The sequence below is a fragment of the Enhydra lutris genome, unplaced genomic scaffold (assembly GCF_002288905.1).
Source record: "Enhydra lutris kenyoni isolate GAN:26980312 unplaced genomic scaffold, ASM228890v2 scaffoldscaffold40, whole genome shotgun sequence".
Lineage (NCBI taxonomy): Eukaryota > Metazoa > Chordata > Mammalia > Carnivora > Mustelidae > Enhydra > Enhydra lutris.
In genome coordinates, this window is record NW_019154124.1 from 17,730,656 (window position 1) to 17,752,463 (window position 21,808).

At 40.6% G+C, this 21,808-nt stretch overlaps 1 protein-coding gene across 1 annotated transcript in view; it reads right to left on the reverse strand.

Annotated features, from left to right (window-relative positions):
* Window positions 1-18,896, reverse strand: part of LOC111155310 (survival of motor neuron 1, telomeric) — a 46,124-nt gene extending 27,228 nt beyond the window's left edge. The window contains exons 1-5 of the mRNA XM_022515453.1: window positions 18,552-18,896; window positions 5,269-5,340; window positions 3,084-3,203; window positions 1,981-2,181; window positions 1,242-1,400 (exon numbers count right to left, since the gene is read on the reverse strand). Of these exons, the coding sequence (XP_022371161.1) occupies window positions 1,242-1,400; window positions 1,981-2,181; window positions 3,084-3,203; window positions 5,269-5,340; window positions 18,552-18,623 (624 nt within the window). The 5' untranslated portion in view covers window positions 18,624-18,896. The remainder of the gene's footprint in view (window positions 1-1,241; window positions 1,401-1,980; window positions 2,182-3,083; window positions 3,204-5,268; window positions 5,341-18,551) is intronic.
* Between the last annotated feature and the right edge of the window lie 2,912 nt (window positions 18,897-21,808).

Sequence of the window (21,808 nt, forward strand, 5' to 3'; positions counted from 1 at the left end):
CATAGCCCTTCAGACAAATGGAGGGCTCTGCACTCACGAGAACCTTGGCACTACCCCCTCCTGTTGTATTCATGCCCACTAATGCCCACCAATAAATCCAACTTCCTGTCCAAAAGAAAAAAAAAAAAAGAAAAACCAGCCCTGAGACCAATAAAGTATGATATATAAATTAAGAGGTCTGATCATTCTAGAAATTATAATATAAACCTAGTAAGAAATCTCTCACAGAAAATCTTCAGAAAAAGCTTTAGTAAGTCATGATTTTTAATTTATTATTATTGCTGCCTGAATACTAGAACCTCCAGTGAAGAAATCACTGCTTTATACAAAACAACTGGGTAGGGACACACGCACATGACACAACTTAAAATAAAAATCTTTTTTTTTCTCCAAAGATTGAACTAATTAATTTATATGAGAGACAGAATGAGCGGGAGATGGGGGAAGTGGGACAGAGGGAGAGGCAGACTCCCCCCTGGGCAGGGAACCTGACACGGGGCTCGATCCCAGGACCCTGAGATCATGACCTGGGCTGAAAGCAGACACTTAATCGACTGAGCCACCCAGGTGCCCCAGTAAAAATCTTTTCTAAGTTCATTACTTACAGCCGAAAGAACCATATAGGAAAATATTATTTGCATTTTATTCTACAGAACAATCTGGGAGCACCCTAGGATTTAATCTGTATTAGATGTAAATGCTGTGTTTTCCTCCAGTTTTAACACACTTACCCAAGTGATGTGGGGAACTAGAGCTAACACCCGGCTGACTGTAAAACACTGTAATACCTTCTAACTTAAGTTCACTAAATCATCAGACTAACATGCAATCCTCCATAAATAGTTGGGAAAGTCTTTCAGTATAAAATACTCTGCATTACATTACTACCTTATTTCCTTTACAAAAAATTTTCAAGGGGTGCCTGGGTGGCTCAGTGGGTTAAAGCCTCTGCCTTTGGCTCAGGTCATGATCTCAGGGTCCTGGGATCGAGTCCCGCATTGGGCTCGCTGCTCAGCAGGGAGTCTGCTTCCTCTTCTCTCTCTCTGCCTGCCTCTCTGCCTACTTGTGATCTCTGTCTGTTAAATAAATAAATAAATAATATTAAAAATTTTTTTTTTCAAGTGTAGATACGTAATATCTACAGAAAATTACAGTCTCACAGAAAAGCTAAAACTCACTTAATGGAGGAGTGGAAAGTTCTTAACTATTTCCTCGGAAAACTTTTCTGAGTAGAAATGTACCTTTCCTGGTCCCAGTCCCGATCCTGGCATGGGGGGTGGTGGAGGGAGAAAAGAGTTCCATGGAGCAGCTTTTGACTTGATGTTATTGGGTTTATTTCCAGGAGACCTGGAGGAGGAGTTCTCACTTTCATCTGTTGAAATTTGACTCTCGTTTTCATTCTTTAGAAAGAAAAAACAGATGTGTTTTTGTTATAAAGGTATCTTTTTTTTTTTTTTAAAGATTTTATTTGTCAGAGAGAAAGTGTGACAGAGAGCACAAGCAGGGGGTGCAGCAGACAGAGGGAGAAGCAGGCTCTTGCTGAGCAGGGAGCCCGATGCGAGGCTCAATCCCTGGACCCTGGGATCACGAGCTGAGCTGAAGGCAAACGCTTAACCCACTGAGCCACCCAGGCGTCCCTAAAGGTATCATTAAAAAAGAATTAGTGCTTCAGGGTGCCTGGGTGGCTCAGTGGGTTAAGCCTCTGTCTTTGGCTCAGGTCGTGATCCCTGAGTCCTGGGATCAAGTCCCGCATCGGGCTCTCTGCTCAGCGGGGAGCCTGCTTCCCCACTTCTCCCTGCCTGCCTCTCTGCCTACTTGTGATTTTTCTCTCTGTCAAATAAATAAAATCTTAAAAAAACAAACAAACAAAAAAAAGAATTCGTGCTTCAGTAGATCAAACTAACAACTAGTTATAGTATTTAGTTTCTCATCCCCTCTTGGCTTCCAAGAATTCTTTTTTCTCCCCCTCTGTATCCTTACCTCCTGAGCATTCTGTTCTATATTATTAGCTACTTCAGAGGCTGGGGAAAGTAGATCAGACATATTTTGCTCCTCCCTATTTCCATATCCGGTATAAACCACAACGCAGGTTTCTCTCTTAAAATCAATTGAAGCAATGGTAGCTGGGTAAACGCAGCCGTCTTCTGACCAAATGGCAGAACATTTGTCACCAACTTTCCACTATAAAAGAAACCAAAGATACATAGACTCACATACTTCTTTTAAAGAGGATGAACTGCAATCTTGTTTAGGTAGGATATGGTAGGTTGTGAAGGGGACAGTCTCCAGTTAACTCATCCGGAATGCAGAATCATATAAAAAGGTTTGGGGCCAAAAACACGTAAATATGAATTTCCAATATAATTCTGTTTATATCATCAAGCCACAGATGTGCCATATAAATTCTGCCATTTATATAATCACGGACAAGTTTCTTAATCTCTTTAAGTCTCATTTTCCTCATCTGTTAAGTAATTACAACAAAATCTACCTCATGTATTTGCTGTAAAGAACAGAAAGGGGGAGATCGTGTAAAGTGTCCTGTGCTATGACCCAGGACACAGGGAGAGCTTATCAAATGTTAGCTCTCTTCCCCCTTGGTAATGATAAAACTAAAGGAACTGATGAGACACTAAAATATTTAGCTTTCGGGTCTACTATTTTAAATAGGAGATCTGATTCCACGCAGAATATTTGGTTCCTGGGTATTAGTTCAAGGGACCATAGAATGTGTGGTCCAAAGTGGGGGGATAAGAAAGCAGAGCCATCTCTCAGCTTAAGTAGAACACTGCCAATTCAGATTAGGGTTCTGTAGTACTCCTCTCAAATAGCACTGGGTTCCTCTATCACACCCCTCACATAAAGTAAACACAATCTTCAATGGATCATTCCCAACCAATTCAGTATACTTTTATTAACACTCATGTTCCTAAACTATAGAAAGTTTAATAGCTATTTTAGAATTTTGTGATTACCTGTCAACGGAAAACACTATACTAATCATTTAAGTTAAAAATATTTTACACTATTCTTAAAAACAGCAACAAATTCTTTGAAGTTAAATCTCAATGTTTAAAAATAACCTGCTTCAGGGGTGTTGTAGCATTCTTTTTTTGGCTTTTATTCTTCTTAGCAGGTTTTCTTTTAGGTGTGCCTTTTGGTTTATCTGAAGCTTCAGAAATGTCACCATTCTTTAGAGCGTGCTATGAAAACAAGAATACAAATGTTCGTGTTACAGGGTAAAACATCAAAGAAGTGTAACAAAAGAACTCAGTCACCATAAGCTGGTCTGAAGGTCCCATCAACTCAGATAGCTTCTATTTCCTCTTTCCGTCATCCCACACAATACAAAAACTATTCTGGAAGGCATCATAGAGCTATCAGCTCTAAGGACCCTTTTATTTATTTTATTTATTTTTTAAAGATTCATTTATCTCTCAGAGAGAGAGAGAGACAGGGAGTGAGCGCACAAGCAGGGGGAGTGGCAGGCAGAGGGAGAAGCAGGCTCCCTGCTGAGCAAGGAGTCCAATGTGGGACTCGATCCCTGGACCCAAGGATCATGATCTGAGCTGAAGGCAGGCCCTTAACCGACTAAGCCACCCAAGCATCCCTCTAAGGACCCCTTTAATTAAGTCCTCACTCTCATCCTTTCAGTAACATTATATTCTGCTAATCATTTGTCTTGAAATTCATGACATTTTGGATATAGCAATGCAGAGGATCCAATGCTTTATTACCTCTCTGATCAAGTCTTAAACTTGGGCATTCCCGAAAAGAACTGTCCACCCTTCTTTACCTGCTTAGGATCATCTATTCCTATTAATTCCATTATAACCTCTATGCCAGCAGACTTTTAAAGCTATTATTCAGGTGACATTTCTCCTTCATTTAATCCAACATTTCCAATTACAAATTTCTTCTCTTCACATTTACTTCACACTCAACACAATTAAAAGCAAACTATTGGGGCGCCTGCGTGGCTCAGTCGGTTAAGTATCTGACTCTTGGTTTATTTATTTATTTTTTAAAGATTTTATTTATTTATTTGACAGACAGAGATCACAAGTAGGCAGAGAGGCAGGTGGAGAGAGAAGAGGAAGCAGGCTTCCTGCTGAGCAGAGAGCCCGATGCGGGGCTCGATCGCAGGACCCTGGGATCATGACCTGAGCCGAAGGCAGAGGCTTTAACCCACTGAGCCACCCAGTCGCCCCTGACTCTTGGTTTCAAATCAGGTTATGATCTCAGGGTTGTGAGACTGAATCCCACTCTGGGCTCTGCTTGGGATTCTCTCTCTCCCTCTCCCTCTGCCCCACCTCCTCCTCATACTCTCTAAAATAAAAATCTTTAAAAATAAATAAACGTACACTATTTTTTCCTCTACTCAGACTACTTCCCCCTGCAATATTGTTAATTCCATCCAATACTGAGCCCTACTTTAACCTGCATTTTACAGAACCCCACATTAGTATGCTTCTACTCTAAGGGTATACTGTAAAGCATTACTGACAAATCTGAATTCAGCTTCAAGGATGATATACAGGTTTGATCTTTACCTCATGCTACAGGAGTGACTGAGGGAAAGAAGCGGACTTTGTATCTGGTGGTCTGAGGATATGCTCTTTGCCTGGACTACTGAAGGCCCATGCATGGTGCTCAAAAAAACCAAATACCTCACTCGGTAGGGAAAGTGATAATGGCAGACAACTGTGTAAATGTCTTGTTTGGGCCACAAAAAGAGACTACAGCCACTAAAAGAATAGTATATTCCTACCAGCAGGAACACTTGACTTGATAATCAACTCACAGGATTTGGGGAAGATTAATTTAAAGTAAGCACAGCACGTAGAATGGTGCCTAAAATGCTATACACATTCTCCAAGTACTAATTATAGCACTACTGATATTTATCATTGTTATTTCAGTGAAGGCTTGTTAAATGGACATTGTAATTCAGGCTGCCCTTCCGCTAATCTGAATTAGAGGACTTCTATTGTTTGATACAATGCAAACACATTAAAAGTAATTAGTGTTTAAAATTCTACTCCAGTTGCCTTTGCTAAAGGGATGACATACAGAGAACCTGCCTACTTTTAAAGGAAGATTATCCGATTATCAGGTAAGTTAATTAAGCAATGGTATCTACTGGTCTTCAAAATTAGAACTGAGTGATACGTACATTAACACTTTAAGTATGTTATCAGCTAATTTTTTTTTAACCAAATGATTAACATGAGGAAATAAGGAAATGAGTTAGTAAACATTTCATACCTTAAACGAAGCCACAGCTTTATCATAAGCTTTTATCAATGCTGTATCATCCCAAATGTCAGAATCATCACTCTGGGAAGGGTAAAGAACAAAAACGTTTATATGGATTTCATCAAAATGTATGTTAGATAGTATCAAGAGCCATCTTACTCCAGACATAATGAAATTACACTAAAAATAGGTCTTTAAAATCCTAAATAAAACTGAAGAAAACCTACCTACTTAGAGAGTATGTGACATTACCCCCAAAGCTAGACCTATGTAAATGCTCTAAGAGGTATGCTGAAAAGTGAATGCTCCACAATTTAATGAATAAGTATGTCTAAGGGTAACTTGTGTTTCAGTCCTTTCTATGAGCCGATAAATGGTTTAGCTTGGCAGTGTGGGAAAGTACTTGGCCATTACCTTGACTTTATACAGACTACAGTAATGCTAGCCTGACCATAGAATCTGAGGTCTAAAAAATATTCTTTCCCCCTTGGCTTATAGTATGTCTAGATTATTAAAAAAATTATTAAAAAAATAGTATGTCTAGATTATTAAAAAAATTCTCGGGGCGCCTGGGTGGCTGAGTTGGTTAAGCGACTGACTTCAGCTCAGGTCATGATCCTGAAGTCCCGGGATGGCGTCCCACATTGGGCTCCCTGCTTGGTGGGGAGTCTGCTTCTCCCTCTGACCCTCCGCCTTCCCATGCTCTCCCTTTCTTTCTCATTCTCTCTCACAAAAAAATAAATAAAATCTTTATTTAAAAAATTCTCAAAATGTTTAAGGTTATAAATTATTTTTTTTTATTTTTATTTTTTTAAGATTTTATTTATTTATTTGACAGAGAGAAATCACAAGTAAGCAGAGAGGCAGGCAGAGAGAGAGGAGGAAGCAGGCTCCCTGCTGAGCAGAAAGCCCGATGTGGGGCTCGAACCCAGGACCTGGGATCATGACCTGAGCCGAAGGCAGCGGCTTAACCCACTGAGCCACCCAGGCGCCCCTAAGGTTATAAATTATTAATAGTGACTAATCAATTTTCATTTTGTTTTATTTATTTTTAAATATTTTTATTTATTTATTTGACAGAACAGGACAGGGAAAGAGAGAACCCAAGCAGAGGGGAGGTAGAGGTAGGCAGAGGGAGAGGGAGAAGCAGGCTCCCCACTGAGCAGGGGCTTGATCCGATGTGGGGCTTGACCTCAGGACTGGGATCATGACCTGAGCTGAAGGCAGACACTTAATGACTGAGTCACCCATATGCCCCAGAGAGGGCGTTCTTTTTCTTTTCTTTTCTTTTTTTAAAAGATTTTATTTATTTACTTGACAGAGAGGGAGAGAGAGAGATCACAAGTAGGCAGAGAGGCAGGCAGAGGGGGAGGGGGAAGCAGGCTCCCTGCTGAGCAGAGAGCCCAACGTGGGGCTTGATCCCAGGACCCTGAGATCATGACCTGAGCCGAGGGCAGAGGCTTAACCCACTGAGCCACCCAGGTGCCCCCAGAGAGGGTGTTCTTAAAAGTAAAACACATAGGGGCGCCTGGGTGGCTCAGCGGTTGTCTGCTTTTGGCTCAGGTCATGATCCCAGGGTTGTGGGATTGAGCTCCCTGCTCAGCGGGAAGTCTGCTTCTCCCTCTCCCACTTCCTTTGCTTGTGTTGTGTCTCTGGCTGTGTCTCCCTCTATCCAATAAATAAATAAAATCTTAAAAAAAAAAAGTAAAAACACAAAGCAACTCAAAATCCTCACATGGCAATGGTTATTGTCAGATCAGGGAAACAGGACATTTCAAAATGAAAATTAAAGACACCTCAGATTTTATACAAAGCTATTACAATAAAAAATATTTTAGCTGAGGGTGCCTGGGTGGCTCAGTGGGTTGGGCCACTGTCTTCGGCTCAGGTCATGATCTCAGGGTCCTGGGATCGAGTCCCGCATCGGGCTCTCTGCTCAGCGGGGAGCCTGCTTCCCTCTCTCTCTCTCTCTCTCTCTCTCTCTCTCTGCCTGACTCTCCGTCTACTTGTGATCTCTCTCTGTCAAATAAATAAATAAAATCTTAAAAAAAAAAATATTTTAGCTGATAAAACTTCCCAAATAACAATCACAAAAAGAAGAAAACACAACACCCAACTGAAATTAAATATTCTTAAACTAGCATCCACAAACTGATTTGAAACAAGTATTTAAAAAACTTAGATGGGAGGCGCCTGGGTGGCTCAGTGGGTTAAAGCCTCTGCCTTCAGCTCGGGTCATGATCCCAGGGTGCTGGGATCGAGCCCTCCATCGGGCTCTCTGCTCAGCGAGAAGCCTGCTTCCTCCTCTCTCTCTTCCTGCCTCTCTGCCTGCTTGTGATCTCTGTCAAATAAATAAATAAAATCTTAAAAAAAACAAAACAAAGAAACAAAAAAAACTTAGATGGGGGTGTCTGGGTGGCTCAGTGGGTTGAGCCTCTGCCTTCGGCTCAGGTCATGATCTCGAGGTCCTGGGATCGAGCCCCATATCGGGCTCTCTGCTCGGTGGGGAGTCTGCTCCCCCCCCACTCCCCGCCTCTGCCTGCTGCTCTGCCTACTTGTGATCTCTGTCAAATAAATAAAATATTAAAAAAAATAAAAATAAAAAACTTAGATGACAAAATGGCGAGATTTGAATCAAGAGTTAAAATCAAGAAAGAAATGGAAGAAACAGTAATGTTGGCTACAAAGTAACCAAAGAAGAACACATTTGACTGAAGACTTAAGTGGTCCCAAGGAAAAGCTGAGAGAAAGAAAGAAAAACAATAAGTGAAATGATAAATATGAGTGACTAGCAAAGAGTATTTAAATTATGTATAAATGGGGTCCCTGAAGAATAAAGCCTAAAAACACAAAAACAAACAAAAAACTCTAAAAAAACCTTACAGACTATAAACAAAAAGATCAAATCATTTACAAGATAAAGAAAATCAGTATTAGACTGTCCCATAGAAATCTATGAGAAAAATGGGGTGCCTGGGTGGCTCAGTGGGTTAAGCCTCTGCCTTCGGCTCAGGTCATGATCTCAGGGTCCTGGGATCAAGCCCCACATTCAGGATGCCACTCAGCAGGGAGCCTGCTTCCCCCTCGCTTTCTCCTACCTCTCTGCCCACTTGTAATCTCTGTCAAATAAATAAATAAATAAATAAATAAATAACTCCCCCCAAAAGAAATTTATGAGAGAAAGTATAAGCCAAGGATCTTGTGATACACCCTACCTATCGTTCAAGTACCAAGACTAACTTACAATGTGCAAGAACACAACTAGTCTTTGCAGAGGAATCTACTGAAAATAAGCTTCATCCAACTAAGATATGAACAGGGAAATCTTGGGTTTAAAAAAAAATAAACCCAATGCTGTTAGCATCAAATATATATAATTGCAGTTTTAAGAGAAAAGTAAAGTACATGTGACCCTTGAACAACAGGTGGGGAGGATTAGGGGTACCAACTCCTCTCTACCCCCCTCTACTACCCCCCAGGCAAAAATCTGTGTATAACTTTTTTTTTTTTTTTTAAAGCAGACTCCATACCTAACATGGGCTTGAAGTCACGACCCAAAATCAGGAGTCACATGCTCTACTGACTGAGCCAACCAAGCACCCCTGTGTATAACTTGACCTGCCAAAACCTTAACCACTAATAGCCTACTGCTGACCCGAAAGAAGCCTTACAGGTAACATGAACAGCCCATTAACACACATTTGATAAAAGTATTATATACTGTATTCTTTTTAAAAATTTTAAAAAGATTTTATTTATGTATTTGACAGGCAGAGATCACAAGTAGGCAGAGAGGCAGGCAGAGAGAGAGGGGGAAGCAGGCTCCCCACCGAGCAGAGAGCCTGATATGGGGCTTGATCCCAGGACCCTGAGATCATGACCTGAGCTGAAGGCAGAGGCTTTAACCCACTGAGCCACCCAGGCGCCCCTATATGCTGTATTCTTACACTGAAGTAAACTAAATATTAAAATCCTAAGGAAAATACATTTATATTACTGTACTGTATTTATGGCAAAAAAATTCACATACAGGTGGACCTGCGCAGCTCAAACCAATGCTGTTCAAGGGTCAACATCTATTAAATTGACAAGCTGATTCTAAAACTCAAATGGAAATACAAAGGACCTAGAATAGCCAAAGCAACTTTTTTTTCTTTTTAAAAGATTTTATTTATTTATTAGAGAGAGAGAGAGAAGCAGTCTCCCTACTGAACAGGGAGCCCATGGGACTCGATCTCAAGACCCTGAGATCATGACTTGAGTGGAAGGCAGACGCTCAACCCACTAAGGGCACCCAGGTGCCCCTAGCCGAAACAATTTTGTAAAAGCAAAGCAAAGCTGGAGGATTTAATGTATCTGACTTCAAGATGTACTGTGAAGTTATAGTTATCAAAAACTGGATATGCAGGTGGTTTGCTTTCAGTGTTCTAAAATTGTCATTCCATTGTCCATTGAAGGAGCGCCTGGGTGGCTCAGTGGGTTAAAGCCTCTGCCTTCGGCTCAGGTCATGATCCCAGGGTCCTGGGATCGAGCCCCACATTGGGCTCTCTGCTCAGCTCTCTGCTCTCTCTACCTGCTTGTGATCTCTCTCTCTCTCTCTCTGTCAAATAAATAAATATTTTTTAAAAAAGTCTGTTATTAGCACAAGATAGATAAATAGACTAATGTTTAATAAAGCTGAGTCATAAATAGTCCCACACACATATGACTGATTTGAAACAAAGGTACAGATGCAATTTAGTAGAGAAAGCATAGTAGTGTCAACAAATGGTGCTGAAACAATTGGAAACTCTTACCCAGAGAAAAGAATTTGCATCCCTATCTTGAGCCATACTCAAAAATTAATTCATAATGGATCACAGAAATGTAAAACAAAACTGTAAGACTTAAGAGAAAAAACCCCGGGCGCCTGGGTGGCTCAGTGGGTTAAGCCGCTGCCTTCGGCTCAGGTCATGATCTCGGGGTCCTGGGATCGAGTCCCGCATCGGGCTCTCTGCTCAGCGGGAAGCCTGCTTCCTCCTCTCTCTCTCTCTGCCTGCCTCTCTGTCTACTTGTGATCTCTCTCTGTCAAATAAATAAATAAAATCTTAAAAAAAAAAAAAAAAAAAAAAAAGAGAAAAAACCCCGTGACCTTAGTTTGCCTACACAAAAAGAACACTGGGAAAAAAACACCCTGAAAAATTAGATTTTAGCAAAATGAAGAATTCCTATTCCTAAAAAAGACAATGTTAAGAGACTGAAAAAGCAAGCCACAAACTGGGAGAAAATATCTGTGAATTATCGACCTAGTAAAGATTTTGTATCTAGCATATTTGGAGAACTTGCAAATAACGACAAAATCCGATTTAAAAATTGGGTTGTTTAGGTGGTTAAAGATCTGACTCTGGCTCAAGTCATGATCTCAGGATTCCGAGATGGAGCACCATGCTGGGCTCCATGACCAATGGGGAGTGCTCTTCTCCCTCACCCTCTTCTCCCCCTTCCTCTGCTTGTGTTCTCCCATATAAATAAATAAGTAAATAGATAACAAAAGACAAACGGTCTCAGCACTTTGTCAAAGAAGATAGTAAATACGTAGCAAATAAGCACATGAAATGACAATCAATATCATCAGTCATTAAGGAAATCCTAACTAAAATCATAAGCTAGGGGTGCCTGGCTGGTAGAGTTGTGAGTTTTTGAGTCCCATGCTGGGTGCAGAGATTACTTAAAAAAAAACAAACACAAACTTTAGAACAATAAATAAAATCTTGAGATGGCACTACATTAGAATGTCTTAAGTTAACAAGAACTACCAATCCAAATATTAAAAAGGATGTGGAAAATACGGAAACGTCACACATTACTAGTCAATATGTGACATGGTACAATCACTCTGAAAGAAGAGCTTCACACCCTCCCTTTTTTAAAGGCCATACTGAATTTATCCAATGGGTAGCACCCCATTTAACAAATAGTAGGGTGCTCCCAAGGCAGCTTCCCCCCCACTTTTTTTTAAAGTGGGCAACACATCATCATGGGGGTTTGAACTCATGACCCAGAGTCACATGTTCTAATGACTGGACCAGCCAGGTACCCCCACCCCAAGGCAGCTTATTAAAAAGTTAAAATACAACTACTCCATGAGTACATTTCCAAGAGAAATGAAAGCTTAGGTACATACAAAGTCTTCTCCACTAATACAGCAGCTCTATTAGTAATAGTCCCCAAATGAAAACAATCCAAATGTCCATGAACAAGTGAATGGATAAACAAATCACAGTATATTAATGCAGTGAGGCACTATAGCAGTAAAAAAAAAATGAACAACTAGTATGTACAACAAAATGTGTGAAACTCAAAATAACTATTATGAATAAAGGAAGCTGACCTAGATTTCATGTTTATAAAATTCTAGAAAATGCATACTAATCTGTGGTAACAGAAAATGTGATCCAGCAGTTATTGGGGGAATGGGAGAAGAGGAGGAGTGAGAGGGAAGGACTATAAAGGGGTATAAGGAAATCCAAAGCAGCCCATACACTGAGATCACAAAGAAAAGAAATGGCTGTTAGGGCACCTGGGTGGCTCAGTCAGAGCCTGACTTTTTTTTTTTTTTTTAAAGATTTTATTTTAAAGATTTTATTTATTTATTTGATAGAGAGGGACACAGAGAAAGAGAGGAAACACAGGCAGGAGTGGGAGAGGGAGAAGCAGGCTTCCCACTGAGCAGGGAGCCCAATGCAGGGCTCCTCCCAGGACCCTGGGATCATGACCTGAGCCGAAGGCAGACACTTAATGACTCTGCCACCCAGGCATCCCTCCCTCCTTTTTAAAAAGATTTATCCAGGGGCGCCTGGGTGGCTCAGTGGGTTAAGCCACTGCCTTCGGCTCAGGTCATGATCTCAGGGTCCTGGGATCGAGTCCCGCGTCGGGCTCTCTGCTCAGCAGGGAGCCTGCTTCCCTCTCTCTCTCTCTCTCTGCCTGCCTCTCTGCCTACTTGTGATCTCTCTCTGTCAAATAAATAAATAAAATCTTTAAAAAAAATAAAAAGATTTATCCATTTATTTTAGTGAGAGAGACTAAAAGAGAGTGTGTGTGCACATAAGAGTGGGGAGAGGAGCAGCCGGAGAGAGAGAGAGTAGCAGACTCGGTGCTGAGCAAGCAGCCTGATCCCGAAATCAAGCCCCAAGCCAAAATCAACAGCTGGATGCCCGACCGACTGAGCCACCTAAGCATCTGACTCTCAGTTACAGCTCTGTTCATCATCTTGGGGCTGTGGGATAGAGCCACATGTCGGGCTCTGCACTAAGCAACTAAACCAACTGAACCACCCTAGCACCCCACCATTATTACTGTTTCAAGCTACTATGTTTTGGGTGATTTGTTACACAATAGCCACCAGAACAGGACATGAGCACTGTCTTTATGTATCTGTTTCTCGGTTACCAGTAGTAGTAGCCTAGGTTTCCCAAGGTACCCCTCAATTCTGCCATCTTCTATAATTCTCAATTGCTGACACTTCTGTTGTGATCTCTTGAGTAATCAGCAAATCCTGCTCCCAGTATCTTTAACCTCTTCTCTGAATATTCCCTTTATCTTCTTGTTTTAAAATCTAGCTTTGGGGTGCCTAGGTGGCTCAGTTGTTAAGCATCTGCCTTCGGCTCAGGTCATGATCCCAGGGTCCTAGGATCAAGCTCTACATCGGGCTCCCTGCTCAGTGGGAAGCCTGCTTCTCCTTCTCCCACTCCCCCACTTGTGTTCCCTCTCTCGCTGTGCCTCTCTCTGTCAAATAAATAAAATCTTAAAAAAAAAAAAAAATCTAGCTTTCCCCAAAGATGCTTCTTTCCTTACAGATATTCAAATGAAGTATTTTCCCCCTCCATATCCCTCAAATTATTGTACCACAGATGAGAAAGCAATCTTCCTTCTCCTCACACCCACTTCCAGATTTTCCTTCCTTCTTCCTTCCTGAAAACTGTTTTAAAAATCCCGTTACCGGACTCCACTCTCTACTATTCCTCTTTATGCGACCATCTACAGCCATCTGAGTCACCTTTCCTCATTTTGAGATTTATATCTCAGTACTCTTCGCAATCTACCCCTTTCATTCCTGATCATTGAAAAACCCATGTAGATGATCCTTCCAATATCCTATCATTGCAGGTCATTAAATAAACTACTTCCTACCAACGGTCTTGTACACCACCCAACAGCAGCCACTAACTGATATGGTTCTTACTTATAATAATCAATAACTACAAGCTTTCCATAAATTTGGTTTAAAGAATCCTACTCTTCCTGGGTAGCAGAGATGAATAGATATTTCTTGGAAGAAGACACAGAGGGCCAAAACACACATGAAAAGATGCTTAACATCTCTCATCATCAGGCAAATCCAAACCAAAACCCCAAGGAGATATCAACTCACATCTGTTATAATGGCTAAAATCAAGAACACAAGAAACAAGTGTGGGTAAGGATGGGCAGAAAAAGGAATCCTCCTGTACTGTTGGTGACAATCCAAACTGGACCAGCCACCATGGAAAACAGTATGAAGATTACACAAAAAATTAATAATAGAACTACTCACCCCCGTGATCCAGTAACCACACTGAATATATACCCACAGAATACAAAAACACTAAACACTAACCTGAAAGGATATATGCACCCTTATGTTTATTTTAACAATCATTTCATTTCATCATAGGTATATTCTTTAATCCCCATACCCCCACCTACCTCTCCTAACCATTAGTTTGTTCTCTCTAGTTAAGAGCCTTTCTTGGTTTGTGTTTTTCCTTTGTTTTCTCTTTCTTTCTTCCCTTTTTTTTTTTTTTTTAACGTAGGCTCCAGGCCTAGCATGGAGCCCAAAGTGGGGCTTGAACTCACCTGAGATAGAGACCTGAGCTGAGATCAAGAGTCAGACGATTTACCAACCAAGCCACCCAGGCACCCGTTTGTTTGGTTTCTTAAATTCCACGTAAGAGTCAAATCAGAGGCATCTGCCTTTGGCTCGGGTCATGATCCCAGGGTCCAGGGATCAAGGCCTGCATCAGGCTCCCTGCTCAGTGGGAAGCCGGCTTCTCCCTCTCCTCCTGTTTATGTTCCCTCTCTCGCTGTCTCTGTCAAATAAATAAATAAAATCTAAAAAAAAAAAAAAAAAAATCAAATCATATGCTATTTGTTTTCCTATTTCACTTTCCTATTTCACTTAGCATTATACTCTCTAGCTCTATGCATGTTGTTGTAAATGGAAAGACTTCATTTCTTTTTAGGACTATGTAATATTCCATTGTATATATATACTGCATCTTCTTTATCCATTCACAGATCAATGGACACTTGGACTGCTTCCAATTTGGCTAGTATAAATAATGCTACTATAAACATAGGGGTGCATATATCCCTTTGACTTAGTTTTTATCTTTTTTGGGGTAAATACCCTGTAGTGCAATTCCTACCTCTTAAGGTAGTTGTATTTTTAATTTTTTGAGGAACCTTTATACTGTGTTCCACAGATGGACCAATTTGCATTCCCACTGACAGTGCAAGAGGGTTCCCTTTTCTGCACAGCCTCACACACACTTTTTAAAAATTTTAGCCATTATGACAGATGAGATGGTATCTTTTTTTTTTTTTTTTTTAAAGTAAACTCTGTGCCCAACATGGGGGTCAACTCATGACTCCAAGATCCAGAGTCACTTACTCTACCCACTGAGCCAGCCAGGCACCCCTCATTATGGTTTTGATTTGCATTTCCTTTGTGATGAGTGATGCTGTGCTTATTTTCATATGGCATCTGTCTTCTTCTTTGGAAATGTCTGTTCATGTCTTCTGCCCATTCTTTTCTTAATTTTTAGTTAATTTTTTAAAGTAAGCTCTACATCCACCAATAGATGGGCTCGCAATAGTGAGTTAAAGAGTCATATGTTCTACTGACTCACACAGCCAGGCGCCCCTCTTCTGCCCATTTTTAAATTGGATTGTTTGCTGGGTATTGAGTTCTATCAGTTCTTCACATATTTTGGATACTAATCCTTTATTGGATATGTCATTTGCAAATACCCTCTCCCATTCATTGGTTGCCTTTTAGTTTTGATGATTGTTTCCTTTGCTGTACAGGAACTTTTTTTCTGATGTAGTTCCAATAACTTTTGCTTTTATTTTGCTTGTCTCAGGAGACCTATCTAAAAAAATGGTGCTATGACCAATGTCAGAGAGATTACTGCCTGTGCTCTCTTCAAGGATTTGTATGATTTCAGATCTTACATTAGGTGTCTAATCCATTTTGAGTTTATTTTTGTGTATGGAGAAAGAAAGTGGTCCAGTTTTTCTACAACATTTGTAGAAGAGTTGTTTTTTTTTTTCCATTGTACATTCATTCCTCCTTGATTAATTGACCACACAAAGATTAATTGACCACACAACTGTGCACTTATTTTGGGGTTTTCTGTTCTATTCCATTGAGCTATGTATTTTTATGCCAATACCATACTATTTTAATTACTACCAATCTGTTATATATCTTGAAATCTGGAATTCTGATACCTTCAGTTTCACTTTTCTATTTCAAGATTACTTTGGCTATTCAAGGTCTTCTGTATTACCACACAAATTTTAGGATTATTTGTTCTAGTTCTGTGAGAAATACTGTTAGTATTTTGACAGGGATGGTATTAAATCTGTAGATTGCCTTCAGTAGTATAGACATTTTAACAATATTTGTTCTTCTAACCCATGAGCATTGAATAAATGCCTTTCTGCCTCTTTACGTTGTCCTGAATTTTTTTCCATTGGCATTTCACCTCTATTTTTACTGCAGCATTATTTAGCCAAATAATGGAGGCAGCCCAAGTATCCACCGATAGATGAATGGATAAAGATAATGTGGTTATATAAACAATGGAGTATTATTAGCTATAAAAATGAATTCTTGCCATTTGCAACAACACAGACAGACCTAGAGAGTATAATGCTAAGTGAAATACATCAGTCAGAAAAAGACAAATACTGTATGATCTCACTCTTAAATATGTGGAATTTAAGAAACAAAACAAAGGACGAGGAGGCACCCGGCTGGCTCAATTGGTGGAGGATGCAATTCTTGATCTCAGGGTAGTCAGTTCAAGCCCCATGTTGGGTGTGGAGCCTACTTAAAAAACAAAGCAACAACAAGAACAAAAAAACACAAACGAAGGGGGGAAAAAGAGACAAACTAAGAAACAGACTCTTAACTATTGAGAACAAACTGATGGTTACCAGAGGAGAGGTGGCTGGGGAGATGGTTGAAATAGGTGAAGGGGATTAAGAGTAAACTTACCATGATAAGCCCTGAGTAATATAGAGAAGTACTGAACCACTATAGTGTACACATGAAATATTACACTGTACGTTACTAATATTATGCTGTACGTTGAGTATACTGGAATTGAAAAAAAAAAAAAAAAGAATCCTACTTTCCACAACTATCACTTTCTAGCCTCTGCAGCTTACTCTTTCTAGTAGGTGGATGATGGCAATCATTCCATCTCATGGGGACAAAACACTGATCCTCCAACTTTTTAAACTCCTACTCTAAGAACCCTCACTCCATTTCTTAGCCAGCTTAAATTCCATGGCCAATTATCAAGACATTTCCATTGTACCTCCCCATCTCCCTTCCTTACATTCTCTTGGTAAAGATACAGCCCCCTGGCTGTAGCTTTATTTAGAATATAGAAAGAGAGTGAGAGTACAAGTGAGGGAAGGGGCAGAAGGAGGCGGCTCTCCACTGATGGGGAGCTCGATGTGGGCCTCCTAACAGGATCCTGGGATCATGACCTGAGCCGAAGGCAGAGGCTTTAACCCACTGAGCCACCCAGGCGCCCCCAAACTACAGCCCTTTTAATTTCAACTCTTAATTCACTCTGTGCCTGCCCTCACGCACCTGAATTGAACTTAGCTGGAGAAAAATACAATTATGCTGCCTAGTCCCCTTTATACTCATGACCACAAATCTCAAGTAGACCATCAATGTGGCCTAGCAACACTTCCACTACATTTCCCTAGTCCAACACTCATTCTCTATCCCTAGTTTCTGCTCTCTCTGCTCAAATCTCCAACATTTTGTCCCCTCTCACTTCTAGCTGATGACTTTACTTCTTTTACTGAACACAGCCACAATCAAAAGAGAACTTTGACAAATCTGTCCAATCACAAAGGTCTCTATGCACATAATTACCACAATATTAACTGTCAATGTTTCTAACAAAGGCCAAATCCATCCTCTCTTAGCTATTCTAGAACAGTGCTTCGACATTTCTGTCTCTTGTGTCACCAAGTTTTCAGTCCTTACTGGATCTTTCCCACCAGCCCACAAAATGTTGAAACAGGTTTCTCTCACCTTACAAACAAAAAACAAAATTGAGAATCCTGTTTATTTCAGTGCCCCCTCCATCTACTGGCCAATTTCTCTACCTTCTATTTACAACTTGAAATATTTATTTTATTTTTTTTTTAAGATTTTATTTATTTATTTGACAGACAGAGATCACAAGTAGGCAGAGAGGCAGGCAGAGAGAGAGAGGAGGAAGCAGGCTCCCTGCGGAGCAGAGAGCCCGATGCGGGGCTCGATCCCAGGACCCTGGGATCATGACCTGAGCCGAAGGCAGAGGCTTTAACCCACTGAGCCACCCAGGCACCCCTGAAATATTTATTTATAAATTTTCCCTTTATTTTCTTCTCTCCCTCTCCAAACTCACTCCAATCAGATTTTACCCAAGGCTGATCTTCCCCCTTAAAAACCTTCTCTACCTACAGTCTTCCTAAGCACACCTGAGTAAAAAGCAGTTTCAGTTCGGGACAATCTTGAAATTATCTTTGACTTACCTTTCTCAAATCTCCATTATCGATTCCATGTGCAAAACCCACAGTACCTCTTGATTTCAAACTACACCTGGAATCGAAGTACTTTATTTTCCATTGCTAACACCTGGGTCTAAAACGGGATCATTTCAACGGACTCCTAACTGGTTCGCCTGCTTCACCCAAGTCTGCCTCCCGCCCACTTCCCAATCAGAAAGAATGAATAAATGAAGGTACGATCAAGGTGAGGTAGGGAATCGTCTCTCAGCTATCAGGGAGTCCAAGCCGCAAGAGGAAGGAGCTCGTGGCTAAAAGATCCCAAACGTGTGAAGACGTAGAAACCTGGAATACGGCCCCGTAATCAGCGAACCCGCCAGGCCCCGTCCAGTCCCGGGGGCCGGGAGGAGGGCGCTGGGAGCCCGCTCGGGTCACTCGTCGGGAGGCGGTGCCCTCCAAGACCTCACCTGGCCTGTGCCGCGCCGGAATAACACGGAGTCCTCCTGCTCCGGGACGCCACCACCTCCTCCCATCGCCATGGCGAGCTTACTGCCGGGTGCACGGCGTGGGCAGCGTCTCTCTGGAAGTGACAACTTCCGCCGCCGGGGACCTCTGGGAGCGGAAGAGTACGGTGTCCTGGAGAGCGGCCACGAGGCCTGGAGAACTCCGCGTGGTCGGTAGGAGGGTCGCAGTCTCCGTGATTGGTCGTATTGCTCCGTCTTTTCCGCCTGCTTTCAATTCTTTTATTTCACTTTTTGGTACGTTCGTGGAGTGATTCTACCAGGGTGTTTTTGTTTTAAGCAAATTTCCATAGAAAATATTGTCCATTGCAAATAATTTAGGAAATGTGGTTAAGAAATATAAAAGTCTAGAGGTAACCATTAATACGGCTACCATTTAAAAAATGCTTTACAAAGTTTTATGTTAATTTTCACCACCCCGTAAGTGCGGAATTATTATGTCCATTTTAAAGAAATTTACTTTGGAATATGTGTACCATAGACTACTACTCAGCAATAAAAAGGAACAAGGGGCACATGGCTGGCTCAATAGGTACAGCTTGAGACTTACTCTGGGGGCGGGGGATGTGAGTTACATTCCCACACGAGGTGGTAGATATTACTTTTTAAAAATTTAAAAAGTAATGAACTGTTGATATCCCCCCCCACAACCCCCCGCCAAGGAAACCAGCACAGAGCATTTACACAGCTGCCTGGATTCCTTTAGCCACTTACCAATATTAACATTTAGGTGCATATCCATTCTCCCAAACCTTCTCTAGCAAATTTTGAAACTTCAAAAACGAATCAAAATGAACAAATGGGACTGCATCAAACTTTCATTCTTTGCCTAGTGAAAGAAACCAACAAAAGGAAAAGACAACCTACTGAATGGGCAAAGACATTCTCACATATGTTTTAACTGATAAGGCATTAACATCCAAAATCTATAAAGAACCCATAAAACTCAAAGTTAGAAAACAACAAAAGGGGAGCCTGGGTGGCTCAGTGGGTTAAGTGCTTGCCTTCAGCTCAGGTCATGATCTGAGGGTCCATTAGGCTCTCTGCACGGCAGAGAGCCTTCTTCTCCCTCTCCCTCTGCCTACTTGTACTTTCTCAATCTATCAAATAAATAAATTTAAAAGACAACAAGAAAACCCTCCCAACCCCAAAAACCAATTCCCTTAAAAAATGTGCAGAGGCCTTGCACAGATACTTTTCCAAAGAACACATACAGATGTCAACAGGTACATGGAAAGATGCTAAATATCACTAATCAGGAAAATGCAAACCAAAACTACAAAGAGCTATTACAGGTGTTGGAATAGCTATTATCAGAAAGACAAGAAGTAACAAGGAGAGTAACGATGTAAAAAGGGAACCCTCATGCACTATTGGTGGGAATATAAATTGATGGAAACCCCAGATGAGTGGATAAAGATGTGTTTATACACATATGCACAATGAAATCTTCCATTTACAACATAGACCTAGAGAGTACCATGCTATGTGAAATGAGTCAGAGAAATACCATATGACTTTACTTACATGTGAAAACCAAAAACAATTGAATGAAACAAACAGATTCCTAGAGAATAAACTGACAATTGCCAGGAAGTCGGAGGAGTATAGTGATGGATAAAGTGAGAGAGATAGGCAAGAAAAATGGGATCAAATATTGTCCAATGTTTATGAAGGTGCATTTTTTTGTCTTTACATGGATCAAGCAGGATTTTCGATCTTAATAGGAGTTTATCATTTATTTTTCCAGATTCTTTATTGTTTAGGATTTAGTATTTATTTAGTATATTATTAAGTATTTAGTATTTATTAAGTGTTTAGGATTGCCAGATGGATTTAAAAAAAAAAAAACACACTGAGATTTCTCTCAATCATAAAAATTCTCACAATAGCATTTTTTTTTTTTTTAAGTAATCTCTTCACATAATCTGGGGCTCAAACTGACCACCTGGAAATCAAGAGTTGCACGATCCTATGGGGCCAGCCAGGAACCCCTTCACAATGGCATTTGATGCAGAAATTTGAAGAATTTGGAATGAGGGTTTTATTTTTTTAAGTATAATTTATGTACCATAAATTTCACCATTTTATTTATTTTTAAAGATTTTATTTATTTATTTGACAGACAGAGATCACAAATAGGCAGAGAGGCAGGCAGAGAGAGAGGAGGAAGCAGGCCCCCCGTAGAACAGAGAGCTGATCCCAGGACTCTAGGATCACTACCTGAGCTGAAGGCAGAGGCTTTAACCCACTGAGCCACCCAGGTGCCCCTAAATTTCACCATTTTAAAGCAAACAACTTAGTTTTTAGTGTATTTGAAAGGTTATGCAGCCACCACCGCTAATTCTAGAGCACTTCATCACCCCAAAAAGAAACTTGTACCCATTAGCCATCACTCCCTATTCTTTCCTCCTTCCAGCTCCTCACAACTACTCATCACTTTCTATATATGGATTTACTTATTTTTATATTTTATATAAATGGAATATGTGGACTTTAGTGTCTGGAATTTCTCCCTTAGCGTAAAGTTTTCAAGAAGGAATAAGTATCTTAAATTCAGAATGGCAAATTCTTTGTGGAAAAAGTATTTCTCCTTATGAGGACCAGGTTCACCAACAAAAATGAACCTGTGGAATTTTTGTCCTCAAAGAAAATATTAAGTTCTTTTATCCCTGATGGTGACCTCTGTTTGAATTTATGTATTTTATAAAGTTATTTCATAGGACACACAAAGCACTCAAAAACACTCAAAAACACACAAAGTACAATGTAATGCACTTCCAAAGAAAAGCCATTTCACCTGATTTGAAGGCATTTACGAAAACATCAAATTTAACTTCATGAACTGGAATACATCTTCGTGCATATGTAATTTCCAAATAAAAAACCTACCTTCAGTGACTCTTGGAACTTGCCCAGGAGCAAATAAAGGATTCAAATAATTAGTGATGAGGTTTCCGATTTGAATTTCAAGTGGAAGAGTGAATAAACAAATGACAAAGGCAAACCAGTTAGTTCCTTACCCTTATTATCAGGGTCTAGGGGCAGATCAGAGATGTTATCAGTGATTTTAGTACAAGAATGCTCACAGACCTGTTATAGCTGCATAAAGTTAAAACTTAAAATTGATGTTTTGGCTTTTTCCACCATCTTGGGGCTTGTGGAGGCCTGCTGGGAACAGGACTCCTCTAAAACGCTGAAAA